General features: G+C 45.7%; 1 protein-coding gene across 1 annotated transcript; it reads right to left on the bottom strand.

Moving 5' to 3' along the window:
* Positions 1-318: 318 nt before the first annotated feature.
* Positions 319-15,580, bottom strand: LOC125439379 (leukocyte elastase inhibitor-like). The gene is given in 9 exon segments (XM_048508474.1): positions 319-738; positions 3,473-3,640; positions 7,590-7,732; positions 8,209-8,326; positions 10,231-10,377; positions 12,466-12,497; positions 12,500-12,564; positions 13,596-13,600; positions 15,410-15,580. Coding segments are annotated over 9 exon segments (1,269 nt in total).
* Positions 15,581-18,138: the final 2,558 nt, after the last annotated feature.

Below are 18,138 nucleotides of genomic sequence, written 5' to 3'. Positions count from 1 at the left end.
TCTAAAGAACTTTGTGTTTGCTGATGTTAAAGTGCTCTCTCTTAGTAGTATGAATACTTTCTGCTGTGTGGCCCATATCACTGATATACTCTTCTGCTACCCATTTGTTATTGAATGTTTTTGTTTATTCATATATAGCTTATATAGTTATGACTGTTGTTCTTCATCCTAATTTCTTGTTCATGAGAGGAATGACATTAACCAACTTTAACGGCTATACCTCAGTAACTATTACAAGGAAAAAGCGGGGGGGGGGGGGGGTCGAAGTAATTTTGCAAACATTTTTTTTCCTGTCTCGTCTTCATGATTCCTGGATTGTTAATGGTAACTAGACCATTTTTCAGGTTTAACAAATCTGCCAAGGAGCAGGATGCTGCGCGTGCAATTGTGCAAGACAAAGAAGAGGAAGGGATGGTCAGCTATAAATTGCACACATGCTCGGCGTTTCAGGTGCCTGTCTTTCAGGCAATGTGGTTCTTCGCCACCCTCTTCATCAATTTCCAGAGAAGCGCTGTGGACAATCTCACTCAACGCCACGTCTTCGGTCAGTGTTATTCCCGTTAAATCAGCCATCTTGGGATCCAACACTTGAGTCACATTCAGCGCTTCCAACAATTTTGCTGTTAGAATCTCCTTCTGCATCTTGAACTTGGGAATGGCCACCTCTACCTCTTCCACTTTAAGTTGCTTCTGACAGACCCACTCTGCCACCTTTTCATAGGTCATTTCTTCCTCTAGCTATGGGGCCAATGTGAGGAAGAATTAAAATGAAGGCAAGTTAGTAACAAACACATTTTTCTACCATTACCTCTGTGAAAAAACTAATTCTGATTTTTAAATCAGCAACAAAAAGATGTACCTTTACAGTACAGACCTCATTCATTTTGGTGACAACTGGAGTTGCCAACCTCTAGGTCAGTGGTGGCGAACCTATGGCACTCCAGATGTTCATGATCTACAATTCCCATCAGCCCCTGCCAGCATGGCCAATTGGCCATGTTAACAGGGCTGATGGGAATTGTAGGCCATAACATCTGGAGTGCCAAAGGTTCACCACCATGGCTCTAGCTCCGTGGTGGCAAACCTTTGGCACTCCAGATGTTATGGACTACAATTCCCATCAGCACCTGCCAATTGGCCATGCTGGCAGGGGCTGATGGGAATTGTAGGTCATAACATCTGGAGTGCCAAAGGTTCGCCACCACGGCTCTAGGTGGTACCTGGAGATCTCCTGGGATTATACCTGATCTCCAGTCAACAAAGATCAGTTTACCTGGAAAAAATGACCCATTTGTAAGATGGACTGTATGGCACTATTCCCCTCTGAAGTCAATTTCCTCCCCAAACTCCACCCTCCTCAGGCTCCACCCCAAAATCTCCAGGTATTTCCCAACACAGAACTGCCAACCCTGACGACAACAGTAGGCCTGAGAGCAACAGAGTTCTTCATGCTTATTACTGAATATGAGCGCCTGATTACACAGTGGAAGTACAACTCTTATACAGTAGATCATAGGAACGTAGGTTGAAATTAAATATCTGAATGTTTGTATAGCAGTGGAAAAATTAAAGTAACACAGGTGGTCATACTTTTTAGCACCTTTTGAGCCCCTTTAAAGAATAAAAATTTAATCTTTTGTGTATTACAGTTCACTTCCTGCCTCTGAAGAAGTAAACTCCGGTGGCTCTATTCTCCAAAAATGTTCACTGAAAAAAAATGTTTATTAGTCTTTAAGGTGAAGAGTTGGTTTTTATACGCCACTTTTCTCTGCCTATAAGGAGTCTCAAAGCAGCTTATAATCATCTTCTCATCCCCACAACAGATGTCTTGAGAAGTATGTGGGGCTGAGAGAGTTCTTGAAAGAACTGTGACTAGTCCAAGGTCACATAACAGGTTTCATGTGGAGAAGTGTGGAAGCAAACCTGATTCACTCATGTGGACAGAGGCAGAGCAAGGGGAAACTGCCTGGGGCATGCGCATGCCCTGCACCCCTGCTGTGGCATCGCCTGCCCCACCCTGGAACACCCCAGGAACAGCCTGGCCACACCTCCACCGCTGCTCCACCCAGGGCATCACCCCCCCCATCCCATGGGCACTTTGCCACTGCATGTGGAGGAGTGGGGAATCAAACCCAGGTCTCCAGATTGGAGTCCATCACTCCTAACCACTACACCACACTGCCGCTGGACTTCTATTTAAGCCTACTCAAAGAAATCAATGGTCTGTAAATTCAATAGATGCCCAAAAAATTATTCACATGGCAATGTATAATTAGTTTACAAAATTGAGTTTGATACAATGTGGAGATGGCCCCATCCAATTAAAAATCTAATAAACTAAACTAGATGACTTTGAAGAGGGATGAGACAATTTCATGGAAGAACTGATATTGGCCATGACATCTAAATAGAAATTGTATGCTCAGAAGCCATATCTCTCTGCATAGACACTAAGGACTTGGAACAAACTGAGAAAATCTGCTGCCTTTATGCCCTCCTTGTAGGAGCAGCAGTGGCGTAGGAGGTTAAGAGCTTGTGTATCTAATCTGGAGGAACTGGGTTTGATTCCCAGCTCTGCCACCTGAGCTGTGGAGGCTTATCTGGGGAATTCAGATTAGCCTGTACACTCCCACACACGCCAACTGGGTGACCTTGGGCTAGTCACAGCTTCTTGGAGCTCTCTCAGCCCCACCCACCTCACAGGGTGTTTGTTGTGAGGGGGGAAGGGCAAGGAGATTGTAAGCCCCTTTGAGTCTCCTGCAGGAGAGAAAGGGGGGGATATAAATCCAAACTCCTCCTCCTCCTCCTCCTCCTCCTCCTCCTCCTCCTCCTCCTCTTCTTCTTCTTCTTCTTCTTCTTCTTCTTCTTCTTCTTTCTGAAAACATCTGTATGACTAGTGTTGAAACAGTATATTGAATTATATTAACCTCTGGGCTATTTTCAGCCCAATCCTAAAGAGGGGGGCAAAATACATCTTGGAGGCAGTGTGGGGCTGCGCAGGCATGTTTGCCCCCTAGGCTGGTGCAAGGGACACCCCTGCCAGCAGAGGGGACAAAGACACTGGCAGCTAGTCACCCTTCACCTCCATGGTGGCGGAACCAGGAAGGTCAGGCCACTGTGGAGCTGTGTTTGCATCTAATTGGACACTGGCACTGTGGGGTGGGGGCAGGGTGTTTCCAGGTGTGGAGCTGATGTTAGTTGGCTTCCACCCCAGGTTTGTGGGCAGTTGCACCGTGGCCCAGGGCTTGGATTTACACTACCCTTTTGGGTAGCATAAGTCTATTATGACCTATAGAGGGCTTTCCAGTGGTGTGGGGGGGGTTCTGCCTCCCTGCACCATCGAAAAGCCCTCTGGAGGCTGCAGGGTGACACTGCAGTGGTGCCATTCCAGGCTATCTCTGATTGTTAGTGTTCTTAGGAAATATGCTCAGAATCATAAATCTGAGGGGAAGGGATCACCCTGTGCCTTTACCTGATCAATGCTGTCTGAACTGCAGTCGTCCGGTAAAAGTATGAACATACTCAGCTCATTGTCTTTGTAGGGGATTTCAAGCACCTGCACGTGCATGTCGCATAATTCAATTGTGCCCGTCTTATACTGGCCTCGGTGGTGCATCAAGTTCACAGTATTGTAGGTCATCTGTAAGAAACAGTGAATCAGAGTTCAAGAATCTATCGAGATGTTATCGTTTAGCAACCAAAGGATGTAATCATGGGCTTTCCCCACTCTCCACGATCCCCCCTATGCCGCACGCTGCTCTCAGTGCGCAGCATCCCTGGCGCGCGCTCGGGTGTCCCCACACGGGGTCATCAAAAGGCGCCATTTACAAGACTGCCAGGGATGCCGCATGCTGAGGGGGCGCAACAGCGGCAGCGTCGGGGCGGCTGTGCTGTCGCCGCCCCTGTCGTGGGGAGTGCTGGGGGACCCCACGCTACTTGACGAGAGTAACGCAGGGCTTACGGTAAGTGGGGAAAGCCCCCATGTTAAGTGAAGAAGTAAACTGATGTGAAGAAATTAAAATACAAATTACTATCGACCTCCTGCATTCGTTCAGGATCGTGATGTTATTACAATCACTGCTGACGACCCCGTTCAGGACTGCTTCTACATGAAAAGGAGAAATAGTCCAAAGAAACTCCGTTCCTACACTCCCCTTCCCTGCAAGTGCCTGGAAACGCTCACTCACACACGCTACACCCAAGTGAGGAGTCTAAGGTTTGGGAAGACCTTGATAGGTGGCCCACGTTACTGCCTTGTTAGAGCACCCAGGCAGCTGAATTGTTTTTCTCAGCCTTTTCTCAACTTGTTTTTCTCAGGTCTACTTGGGAGGAAAGGCAGCATCAATAAACAAGCAGATATATGTATTGTCGAAGGTTTTCACAGTCACATGTTGTATGAAAAGCCTCTGATCATCTGTGGCTGGCATCCTCTGAAGATCCTCTGAAGATGCCAGCCACAGATGCGGGTGAAACGTCAGGAGAGAATGCTGCTAGATCACGGCCATACAGCCCGGAAACCACACAGCACCCAAGTAGATATATGTTGTCAAATATGGGTGAATCCTGCTTTTGCCATGCAATCCAAAAGGGGGCAAAGCTACATTGGAAACGTGGGAAGGATTGCACCAGTGCCCATGCCACCAGCACCGTGCAAGGGGGTACAGAGGCTGGCAGAAAGGACTTGTTCTGGAGGGGGCACTGCGGTATAGGAACCACAAACTGTTTCTTAACACTGTCGTTTCTTCACTGCAGGAGGCTGCGCCAGAATTCCTGACAGGCCTTCACTGTTGGAGGCTATGAATTCCGGGGGGCATTTTGGGAGTATTCCCAGGGGGTTCCCAGAGGACTTTAGCCCAGGAACTCCCCTTATGCCAGCAGCTGACTTACACCACCAAAAAGTGTGGCATCAGTCAGTCCTCTCAATGGGATTTTTCCAAGTTTTTTTATTTTTCCCCCTTTCCACGCTGCCCAAAACCTTATTGGAGATGGTCTGCGTGCACTGCCACAGTGCCATTCCTGGCCACTGCTCGGCCCCCCCACCCACCTTTGGATTGGGTTGCCCCTTACACCTTGTGGGGCAGCGTGGTAAGCTGCAGTACTACAATCAAAGCTGTGCTCATGATCTGAGTTTGATCTCAACAGAAGACATTTCCAGGCAGCTAGTGCACAAAATACTTCTCATCCATTATTTCAGAACTCGATGCCAGAATCTTGAAATGTAGTTAAGTATTCATCATCCCTTAGTGTAATGCAAATTGGATTGAAGGTGAGAGAAAGTGACTTTCCTAGTCTTGTCCGGTGCTGTCGTGTCTGAGGCACAAATTGAACCAGAGATGTTCCAGCTCATAAATTACATTTTTTTAAAATTTATGTACTACCCTCCCCCAGAGGGCTCAGGGCGGTATGCAACATAATAAGTAACAACAATATCAATACAATAGGACCAAGCATAATGATAAGAACATAAGAACTAGCCTGCTGGATCAGACCAGAGTCCATCTAGTCCAGCATTCTGCTACTCGCAGTGGCCCACCAGGTGCCTTTGGGAGCTCACATGCAGGATGTGAAAGCAATGGCCTTCTGCTGTGGCTGTTGCTCCCGAGCACCTGGTCTGCTAAGGCATTTGCAATCTGAGATCAAGGAGGATCAAGATTGGTAGCCATAGATCGACTTCTCCTCCATAAATCTGTCCAAGCCCTTTTTAAAGCTATCCAGGTTAGCTTTAAAATAAATAAACTCTGACAATAATCCAACATCAGATTAATATACATGAATAGTAATGTTCCTATCTCAGGTAAACATAATCAGCAAAGCACATAATTACAATTTGCAACAGCATAGCAACATAATACATAGCATACAAAATAATAGCAAAGCATCAAATATCACTCTTAAGGGAGGTTCAGATAGTCCATCAGCGCTAAATCAATGAGCAGGAATGGAATCATGTGAACTGGCCTAGACCAAATTTCCTTCTCCGGGTATTGGATTGTGTTTGTCAGTTCACATGGACCTCATGCAGATGACCTTATCAGAACATGGTGATCAGCAGGGGATGGAACCTCTCCCCTTGCCTTAACCCTAACCCTTATACTGGCGTTACAACGGCATTATAACGGCATTGAAACGGTGTTATAACAGCGTTACAATGGCGTTATAACAGCGTTACAACGGCGTTAACAAAACCGGAAACGTGAAACTGACCATAGCCCTGTTCTCAGACTGTGCCCTAGAACTCAAAGTAACATGAGCTCTCCCCCACCCCACGCCGCACAGGTTAATTGAATAATTCTACTGTTAATGTGCTACACAAAGTTATCAATAGTAACATCTATATGGTGAATCCCACGATCCTAAGCAGTAGGGCAGAATATCCTGAGAAAATGTGCGCTGGTTTTCTACTGGAATAGAAAGGGTGACTCTGGTTAGCGTTTGCTTCATTACATTATTAAGTTTAATGAACTCCTCGCTACCAACCAATACTTCTATTTGGCAGCACTCACAAAGAGGGTTCAAGGTTTAAAACCAGCTTGTTTGTTCATTGGTTGATTTGATTTATAATCCCCTTTCTCATTAAAACTGAGGGGAAATTACAGAATAATTACAGAATAATGCAATCATACAGTATACGCACAGGTGTCAAACTCACGGCCCTCCGGATGTCATGGATTACAGTTCCCATCATCCCCTGCCAGCATGATGCCCCCTCGGCTGGTGCAAGCATGATGCTGGCAGGGGATGATAGGAACTGTAGTCCATAACATCTGGAGGGCCGCGAGTTTGACACCTATGGAAGGCATCCAATGAGCAATGCTGTCTAAAGACCTGGCATTACCCAGATTCCTTCACACACTTCCCAAGAGTTCCACCCCTAAAGTGGAGGGATCCCAAGATGGTCCCACAAGACAGGGTAAAGAGCACAGCCTGTTGACCACCACAGGGTCTTAAGGAGAACCAGGTGGCAGTTACTGCCAAATTTTTAGCCCTCAAAGGAGATGACTCCTGGAGCCCTATACAGAGATAGGTCAGCACACAGCCCAGAGACAGTGGAAGAAGCTGGGAAGGAAGGGGAGCAGAGTGCTGAACTAGTGTGGAGATCACACCTGAGATGGAGGAGGAACAGGGTGGGCATAGCCTGTGGGAGGACTTTCCCAGCCCCATCCTTAGGTGACAAAAGAGATGGAGGTCAGGAGCTGGCCAGTCAACCTGTGGTTGGACAATGTCAGGAGAGATAAGTTCAGCCAGACGGAGGATGAGATTTCAATCTGGAGGTCCCTCAACATGCCCGATTGACTGGTAACTGGTTGAGAGGAGAGGTGACTTGGCAAGGGAGGATGGGAGAGGTCAAGCCTGGCCCATTTAACATTCTGGCCTGAGAGATGGAGAACAAGAGTGAAGTAGAACTTCCTCCTCCTACCGTTCTTAGCCCTTGGGGAGGCCTACCTCAACAGGGTGATATGACAACGGAAGGTCAGCAGACAGGACTCTCGTGCCAGATGACACTCACAGATACCACAGGACTGGGAAATCGGCTTACCAATCACGTAGGAGAAGCAAATGCAACATTCAAATACCTTAGTTGAACCTACCTCGCTCATATGAAAGGGACTTTTTTTGTTGAACCGTTTGTCAAACTGCACATCCCACTGTCCTTTGAAGGATAGGGCGTTCACATGGAGCAGCTGGGTTAGGGAAGTGATGCTTTTCTTGCGTAGGAGATTCGTAATTTTGCCTTAAAAGAAAATTTTGGTTTTGCTGTGAACTCTGAGCTAGCTTGTGCGAAATAGTCAAATAAGAAAATATCGGGTGCTGTGTCTCAGGGAATCTTTTGACATTAAGTTCTGGGCGTGACAAAGGAAATAGAACAGACCCGAGCCTTCTATAGTTCAGGCTTTGTGTACAGTGTGCGGTTTCCCTGAGGTGTGTTTATATATCGCATTGCATATGAAGAGGTGTGCATGCTTTGCGCATTACGCAAGTGATATGAAAGGAAGAAGCATGACTTATTGGAGTGTCCTCTGTCACCAGTCGTTTGTGTGATACGAGTCTGAGGGATGACCAGACAAGCCAGAGAATAAGTTAACTTTATAGCGATTAAAAATACAGAACAGACTAGGTGATAGCAGGGATTTTCAACTGCTAGGTAATTGTGATTTTTTTTAAAAAAAACCCTCAGGGTTGAGCAGCTGACTGGGGGTTTGTTCATACCGTGAGTTTGGACTTCAACCCATGAGTTTATAATCTTTTTGAATTCTTCTGGAGCATTTTGAAAGTCAACATTGCTTACTTGGGCCAGGTACAGCTTCAGCGCACAGAACACGAATTGCTGCATTGAAGGAGGAGAAGAAGACTTTGAAACAATATATCAATCAATCAAATTAATTTCTCATGGCATATATAAGAATTTTGCTTTCCTCTCTTCAGGGACACCTGAAATATTCAGCTGTGAGGCTATGACAGTATAACCATGAAAACATCAAAATCAAGTATTCATATGCCCCTTCCGCACACGCAAAATAATGCGTTTTCAAACCACTTTCACAACTGTTTGCAAGTGGATTTTGCTATTCTGCACAACTTCAAAGAGCACTGGAAGCAGTTTGAAAGTGCATTATTCTGCATGTGCGGAATGAGCCATAGCCACAGAGTATGTTACGCAAAGTTAAGCAGAGTCAGATTAACAGCCCCACCCAAACCCCAAGGGTCGCCCTGCTGCCCCCACGAGGGCTTTCTGGCAGCGTGGGGAGGCAAACAACAAAGAAAAGGCAAACAACACTGCTGGAGAACCCTCCACTGGGCCCTATGGACTTATGTCATCCCAAAGGTAACTGTCACAAGCCCAGAGTGGAAGACAACTAAGGAGCAGCAGTGGCGTAGGAGGTTAAGAGCTCGTGTATCTAATCTGGAGGAACCGGGTTCGATTCCCCGCTCTGCCGCCTGAGCTGTGGAGGCTTATCTGGGGAATTCAGATTAGCCTGTACACTCCCACACACGCCAGCTGGGTGACCTTGGGCTAGTCACAGCTTCTCGGAGCTCTCTCAGCCCCACCCACCTCACAGGGTGTTTGTTGTGAGGGGGGGAAGAGCAAGGAGATTGTAAGCCCCTTTGAGTCTCCTACAGGAGAGAAGGGGGGATATAAATCCAAACTCTTCTTCTTCTTCTTCTTCTTCTTCTTCTTCTTCTTCTTCTTCTTCTTCTTCTTCTTCTTCTTCTTCTAATGTCGGCTTCATCCCCAGGACCACCCCCACCACACCTCAGCAGCACCAGCACAGCTAGCAGTGATGTGGGAGGGCTGCCATAGCACTGGGCACCATAGGGTTTGGTGATGGCCACCGGTGTTTCCAATCCTTTGCCAAGGTAAGTACCCCAGGGAAGGCGAGCCCCCCCCAGTGTGGGTGTGCACTGCTTCCATGGTACGATTCATGCCACCCCTTTAAATGGGGCTGTAAGGTATGCTGAGACCACACAGCATCACCAAAAGCAAAATGCAGATTTTGAGCCACTAAGCCCCTGGTGGCGAACCTATGGCACGCGTGCCAGAGGCGGCGCTCAGAGCCCTCTCTGTGGGCCCGTGCACACAGAGTTCGTCATGTGGGGAGGCAGAAAAGCAAAGCCACCAACTGTCACCAGGTTTACTCCCGAGTATCGTGCGCCTCGGAGCCAACTGTCTTTTCTAAACTAAAACCTCAGTACTCGGGTTAAATTGCCGTGTTGGCACTTGGCGATAAATAAGTGGGTTTCGGGTGGCAGTTGGGGCACTCGGCCTCGGAAAGGTTCGCCATCCCTGCCCTAAGCTATAGCTTACTTATCCTGTGCATAAAATAAGCAACATCTTTTAGATGTTGTTATGGCAGAGTTTAGGAATGGGACCCTGTTACTTACTGCTCTCATGCTGCTCTGCTATCATGAGCTAGCGGGCTGAAAAGGATCTCTGAAAGAAATAAGTACATCCTATCCCTGTACAACCTTTTTTGTTATATAAAAAACAACCCCAATATAAAATCCCAACATTGCTTGATTTATGGATGGGACTGATGGGAATTGTAGTCCATAACGCCTGGAGTGCCAAAGGTTCGCCACCACTGTAGCGTCTAGCAACCTATAGACAAGGACAACTGTAGGACAAGCGTGGTTGGTGTGCTCTGTTTCATCTGGCAATCAAAGTCTTCCGCTCGTGACTCCTGTACAGACAAAATATTTGGAAAGGAACCATATCAAAGCGCAACCTACCTGGTTAAGGTCAATGGAGTCATCTGCATAGAGGCGACTGGCAAAGCTTAGCTCGTAGTTTGTGGAAGGTCTGTTCAGGTAGGCAAGGATTTTATGGAATTCAGTATGGTTGCCTTCGGGCGTCTCACATGCATACTCAGGAACATTCTAGTAATAAAACCGAAAGTTCAGTACTGCAAAACATGGTTTTTGTTTGATTGATTTTCTGTTTTTCTTAGTTGGAATAAAATTATTTGAATTTTGTTGGGCTTCTTGGAAATCCAGCTGCAACTGGGGACTTCCTTGTTGAAGCTACTGGAATATCTTAGCAGCCACGAGACTGCCTAATGTCTAGATCTTGAGAGCTTTCAATCTTCAGGAAAGTCATCATTTCATACTTTGGTTTATTTGCCTAAATAAGACAAGGACATTTGCCCTCATCCACTCCCAACAACAGGTCCCCCTCCCTTTGGATGGGGCTGTTAGAGCAGAGGTGGGATCCAGCAGGTTCTCACAGGTTCCCGAGAGTAGGTTACTAATTATTTGTGTGTGCCGAGAGGGGGCTACTAATTGGTGATTTTGCCACGTGATTTTTGCCTTAGTTACACCCTTCCTTTCAGCAGTAGCGCGCAGAACTTGAAGCAGTGTAGCAGGAGGTGCACCGGTGTGCGTGGCAGCCTGAGCCTGCGTGCATTTGTTTCCCGCCCAAGGACCGGCACAGCAGCTGCGTCCTTGCCACAGCTCCGCCCAGGAATGCCCCGCCCCCGTCGTGCCCCACCCAGCCCCATTGGTGCTATGCCACTGTTTGAATCCCACCACCATGGAAACCTGTTACTAAAATTTTCGGATCCCACCACTGTGTTAGAGCATTCATAGCGCTTTATATATGATATCTCCATAATCCCTGCAACATGGTTAAAAGGTAAGCCATTATTATTCTCCTCAAATAAAAGCTGAAGTTTCTGTGGCTTGCCTAAGGTCACCCACAAGGCCATAAGCTTGTACCTTTCATAAGAACAGTGTAGTAGAGCAACAAAATATGGCTCAGAAAGGCAAATATATTTCAGTAAGAGAAAAGACGATACTTCATGAACAAATGCTGTCTTTTCTGTTTAGCAATACATTCATACATATGAATATATGGTAATCAGTGGTGGAATCCAAAAATTTTAATGACAGGTTCCGATGGTGGTGGGATTCAAACAGTGACAACGACACACACACGCACCTCCAGTCCCTATTGGGCAGGGTGGTTGCTTTAGTAACCCCTTCTCGGCACTCAGAAAAAAATAGTAACCACTTCTACAGAAGTGGTGAGAACTGGTTGGATCCCACCTCTGATGGTAATCATATATCCACCATTAGACTCGAAAGCACTGTTGATACCTTTGTGTGCACATTACTTATTTGTTGCAGTGGAAGAGTTAATGCCAACGGATCTTTGAAAACCTAAATGTTTTACATGTACATTTCACTTTCTAACACATACAACCACAGAGCTGGCCTATCCAGATGACATTATACTGTTATCATCATCTTAAGCATAGAGACTTAGGCTGTTTCTGCACAGCCAATCACAGCAGTGTGCCACTGGTGTTATTGGCATTGCTGCAGCAACGGAGCATTTGCATGAGCGGGCGCTCTGTAGACAGGTAGCGCATCGGCTGAACCACGGCGCTTCGCACGGCTACGCTTTGCAAACAGCGTTCTTTTTTTCCCAGGGTAGGCATCACAGGATTGGCCAGTATGGACAACCATTGTGAGGGGGGGGGTCTGTGGCACCAATTCCTGGTGGGCGCTTCGCACAACACTGACTGCAGAGCACCGTTGTTGAAAAGACAAGCTCGGTGAGCGATTTTCGAAATAAACAGTTGTGGGCCCGCTGGAGCGTTGCCACATCGCTGCCGCATCAGCCATGTGAACTCCCCGCCTATAACACTGTTTTTCCCGTCCTTTTACCGGCTTTTTTGGGCCATGCGGAAATGGCCTTAGATACTGAAACTTCCTCATTTATCATCTGCACTTTCTGTTTAGAATGTCATACTTGGATGTAGTGATAGCAACTGCCTTAGAAGTGTTTTAAAGGGGCATTAGGCCAATTTATGGGGGATAGCTTCATCAATTGTTTTTATCTACAATGGCTACATGGGATTTCCATGTTCAAAGGCTTCTGAATACCAGTTGCCAAAGGTGGACCAACAATAAGGAAAGGCTGATCTTGTGCAGTGGGGATCTTCTTATGCTCTTCTGTCGTACCTGCTGAAGCCACGGTGAAGATGAAGGTTCAGAACAAGCTTGGTATCAGGGCGTGGAGAGTGGCTATGTTTTACCTTTGTGCTTTCATCTTGTTCATGGCTTGGGACAGCTTGAGGTTGACATCTTGGTGTTTCAGGTACTTTCTCTGTCTCCCAGTTAAGAACCTAACATGGAATTTTGAAGAGTTTTCATTAATAGGATAGACCTGTCATGAAAGATACCTAACCTGGATAGCCCCAGGCTAGCCTCATCTCATCAGATCTCAGAAGCTAACCAGGTTAGAATGGGCAGCCTAGAAGAAATACCAGGGTTGTGATGTGGATGTAGGCAATGGCAAACAACCTCCAAATATCTCTTGCCTTGAAAACTCTAAGGCTGTGATGGCGAACCTTTGGCACTCCAGATGTCATGGACTACAATTCCCATCAGCCCCAATTGACCATGCTGGCAGGGGCTTTGGGGAATTGTAGTCCATAACATCTGGAGTGCCAAAGGCTCGCCACCACTGCCCTAAGGGGTCCCCATAAGTCATCTGAGACTTGACAGAACAAAAAAAATATGGAAGATAGTTGCATATCAACGTGCAATGATATGCAGCCGTGGATAGTGGTAAAAAGCAGCAGTGGTGTAGTGGTTAAAACCAGGTGTACTCTAATCTGGAGGAACCAGGTTTGATTCCCCATTCTGCTGCTTGAGCTGTGGAGGCTTATCTGGGGAATTCAGATTAGCTTGTGCACTCCAACACACACCAGCTGGGTGACTTTGGGCTAGTCACAGCTCTACGGAGCTCTCTTAGCCCCACCTACCTCATAGGGTGTTTGTTGTATGGGGGGAAGAGCAAGGAGATTGTAAGCCCCTTTGAGTTTCCTTACAGGAGAGAAGGGGGGGTATAAATCCAAACTACTCCTCCTCCTCCTCCTCTTCTTCTTCTTCATCATCTTCTTATTATTCTTATTCTTATTCTTATTCTTCTATGAAGCTCACTGGCTCACTCACCTTTATTTTCACTTTCAGCCCAATCTTTCCAATACACAATGTCTCTATATATTTCTTTTTTATATATCTGCAACAAGAAGCTACCTTTTGTATGCCTCGGCACAAAGAAAAGGAAAGACGAAACAGAAAAATACAGTACCTTTTCAGCAAGATACCCTGTTTCCCCGAAAATAAGACATCTCTTGAAAATAAGATGTAGTAGAGGTTTTGCTGAAGTGCTAAATATAAATCATCCCCCGAAAGTAAGACGTAGCAAAGTTTTTGTTTGGAAGCATGCCCGTTGAACAGAACACCAGAGCATGCAACTGTGGAGTGGAAAAATAAGACATACCCTGAAAATAAGTCATAGCGCATCTTGGGGAACAAAAATTAATATAAGTCACTGTCTTATTTTCGGGGAAACACGGTAGTAGTGTACTGTACTGGCAGTATGTTGATGTTGGAATCATGCCCAGAGTGATTTCTACTTCACCCCAGCTGACATGTTATAGTAAATGCACACGTTTTTAAGAAAAAGTCAACATACAAATGAAAGCAGAGACCAGTACCTATATAAATTGGGCTTTGAATCAGCTGTACATGAGTAGCCTTTAACATGGGAATTACTCAGTGCTCATTTAAAGAAAAATTAAGTGCACCATATACATTGGGGTGTCCAACTCTGGCGCCCCAGATGTTCATGGACCAATTGGCCATGCTGGCAGGGACTGATGGGAATCATAGTCCATGAACATCTGGGACACCAAAGTTGGACACCCCTGGTATACATACTGAATGTGCACTCAATGTAACTCTAGACAAATGATAATGAGTAGATGTGTGTTATATGTCTGGGGCAACAGCAAGGGACCGGATTACGCCGGTCCTATATCAACTGCACTGGCTGCCAATCGAGTACTGGGTCATGTTTAAAGTTTTGGTATTGACCTTCAAAGCTATTTGCGGCCTTGGCCCTGCTTATCTGAGGGACCGTCTCTCCCTATACCGCCCTTCTAGGCCCCTCCGGCCAGTCGGAGGCGGGACCTACTGGCGGTGATCCCCTTGGCCCTCAAGAGCATCCGGGCTGGCTCTCTACAAGGGCTTTCAGGGGCTTTTACTGCTTTCCTTGGCCCCTACCTGGTGGAACAGGCTTCCAGGTGAGATCAGGGCCCTGTGGGACTTACAAAGTTTCCCAAGCAGGGTCTGTAAACGAACCTGTTCCGCCAGGCGTTTGGCCCGCCGGGATGATGTCAACTCCGCCATAAGAACATCTGGCCTCCCATGGGTACATAAAGGGGGAAGGAGGGGCTGAAGCCATCTGTAGTTTTAGTATTTTATATATTATTTTATTGTAAATTATGTATTTGATGTTTTAAATTGTTTTATTGTTGATGGACACCGCCCTGAGCCTTCGGGGAGGGCGGTATATAAATATAAATAATAAATAAATAAATAAATAAATAATGCAGAACAATTATACACACAATGGGGTTGGCCTGCAAGAAACATGAAGTCCAAACATAACTTCAGAAATAGGATAGGCATTTTAACCTATGTCAAAGTACACTCTGATAATTGTACAAACCAGGAAATCCATTTGGTGAGGGTTTAACTCTATGGTGTACCTAGCTTTATTGTTAATTCAACCTTGTTTTTACTTGATTAATGATCACAATCGGGCTCTCCCTGTGTATGAAGATTACATGTTTAATGTACCTGGAACTGTGAAAGGGGCTGATGCAATTTAAATTTAGCATAGACTTTCTTTTACTTTCTTCAAACTGGGCAAACAGCATCTATAATTGAGCCCTGGTAGATTTACACTTCTATCCTACGCAGAGTTACACCCTTCTGAGCTTGTTGACTTCAACTGATTTAGGTGGCACTGGTAGGGAGGAAAAAAAACCCATTTAAGTTCATGGTAAAACATCTCAGCACGTATTTGATATTAGTGCTTGATGATGCTTACCTCTTTTAATTCCTGTGCTGTGCTGGTCCTGCTCCCATAGAGGACAAGGCCCAGGGCAGAAGCGAGATACAGAGGAGAAATCAAGAGGTTTTCAGAGGGTTGCTCCTTGCACAACTTCTTGAAAAAGTGAAGGGCAAATTTGGCATTTGATTCAGTGATGGACGAGGCCATTGTGAAATCCAAAATATCTAAAATAAGGACACACTTTCACTATTCACATCAGTTTTCTTTAATGTCCTGAAATGATGAGGATAACTCCCTTATAACAAAGATCATGAGGCATACAGGTTTCTTTACACTGGATCCATAGTATGTAAGAATAGAAAGAGGGTGCTACTGAAGTCACCAAGTAAGCAATCATTCGCACACATTAAAGCTAGCAGTCATAGATCGCATAACTTGTGAATTTACTAAGTCTACAATATGTACACTGAAGGGGCTGTATCTCAGTAATGCCCCAATGAACCTTCAAGTATTTCTCTTATACAATAAAAAGTACATTCATAACTACTAGTCAACACCTCTGCAATTGCTTCCCTAATCTTCACAGGGATATCTGTTAACTTAGTGGCTAGTGGCTAAGAGCAGTGACTAAGAGCAGGTGCACTCTGATCTGGAGGAACCGGGTTTGACTCACAGCTCTGCCGCTTGAGCTGTGGAGGCTTATCTGGGGAATTCAGATTAGCCTGTACACTCCCCTCCATCTTAGAAGAATGCTTGGTTTGCAACCTCACAGCATTCTGTGATGGGTCCTGTGGTTGCCCTTTTGTCATTTCCTCCAATAGCAGCCCACAAGCTCAACATGATTGGGGACCCCTGTGTTAACAATGATTAGCATTATGGATTTAACAGTGGTGGGATCCAAAAATTTTAGTAACAGGTTCCCATGGTGGTGGGATTCAAACAGTGGCATAGCGCCAATGGGGCTGGGCGGGGCATGATGGGGGTGTGGCCGGGCATTCCAGGGGCGGGGCATTCCTGGGCGGGGCTGTGGCAAGGACGCAGCTGCTGCGCCGGTCCTTGGGCGGGAAACAAATGCACGCAGGCGCAGGCTGCTACGCACGCTGGTGCACCTCCAGCTAGACTGCTTTAAGTTCTGTGCGCTACTGCTGAGAGGAGGGGCGTAACTAAGGCAAAAACGTGGCAAAGTCACCAATTAGTAACCCCCTCTCGGCACACACAAATAATTAGTAATCTACTCTCAAGAACCTGCTGGTTCCCACCTCTGTGATTTAAAACTAAGTCCATCTGGGCACACATCTCTATGCCCCACTAATTTTCAGAGGAACTTTTCAAATAAATTAGCATCATGATCTCACTAACAGAGACTGGTGAAAAAGTTTCCATTCTCAACTAAATAGTGAAAAATGGAGCTCTGCTTTTCTTCTCCACGTCTGTCTCTTGCAATATTTGTTGAGCTTTATTTCCATTGGGTATGAGACTAATAGGGGCTGATGGACTACTAAGGTCTGGCCCCTGGTGGATAGTAGCAGTAGGTTCACCCTGTTGTACTGATGAAATAGCCCGCTTAACTGGGGCTCAAATACCATATCATAGCAAGGAATAGGGAACAAGCATGCCAGCAAAAGGGAACATCCGGACTCCCAACTCTATTTAAAGGAGGATTTTGATGCTACATACTAAAAAGTCTATATGCTCAAGTGACAAAACATTTCCAACTCCCATTCAAAAGGGATGTGTAAAAAAACAATAGCAATACTTAGCATATACAAACAAATCTAACTCAACCAAATGAGCATAGCTTCGCTAATTTGGCAGCTCAGATTATAAGCCTAAACTGGAAACAACAATAGACACATTCCCATCAACAAAAGCAACAGTAACCTACCAGGTCAACTTTGAAAAATAAAACATTTACCTTATTTTCCAGTGTACAGTTCAGACTGGCAAGATGAGATTTGTGTGTTGCTCCCTGGAGAATATATATGTGTGTATGTATGTGTGTGCATTTTCCACTCCCACCTTGTTTCAGTTTGCATTTGTTACCTAGAGGTGACTAAATTAAATTTCCCTAATGTAGTCTTAGCGTTGCTCATAAAATGGGCCTTCTATTGCAGTCACAGAGAATGGATGTTTAGTATATCCCACAGACATCAGAACTGCAATTTAATATACATGGCTGATCCTGGAAATGTTTACCCAAAAGAGATAGCACCAGACTCTATTTGGGCTGCTTTTGCACTCGGTGGTCTTGGGAGCAAGTGAGGAACAGGGAGTATGGACCACTGACATCTTGTTGGAGGAAAATTAAGCCACAGCTTTTACTGAATGCTCCTGCAATCATACTCAATTTGCTGTACTAATTTCCTGTCAATGAGGTGTCTGTGGTCTGTCCTCCCCACACCCTCCCTCCCTCCGTTGTCCCTGGGGTCGCAAGTACACACGATGAAGTCAATGAGACTTATTTCCGATTGGGTATTCTTAAAGAACACTTCCAGTGCAATCCTACACCCTTCTAAGTCCACTGAAGTCAGTTTTATTCAGTTTTATTATTACGGCCATTAGGCCAGCAAAAAAGAGAAGAGAAGAAGAAGAAGAAGAAGAAGAAAGAACAATAAACAAAAAAGAAAAACAAATGTGTACAGAAATCCATGGTATAAGTCTATACACAAAAAATATCATCAGCTTATAGCATTATTACGGTCACCATCATGTGGTCTGGCTCTTGGTCCTAACATGATTCTTCGCTTATTATGTGCCAGTCGACT

Source organism: Sphaerodactylus townsendi, linkage group LG09 (genome assembly GCF_021028975.2).
Source record: "Sphaerodactylus townsendi isolate TG3544 linkage group LG09, MPM_Stown_v2.3, whole genome shotgun sequence".
Taxonomy (NCBI): Eukaryota; Metazoa; Chordata; class Lepidosauria; order Squamata; family Sphaerodactylidae; genus Sphaerodactylus; species Sphaerodactylus townsendi.
Note: the sequence above shows the minus strand (reverse complement) of the source record. Positions and strands in the feature narration are given on the sequence as shown.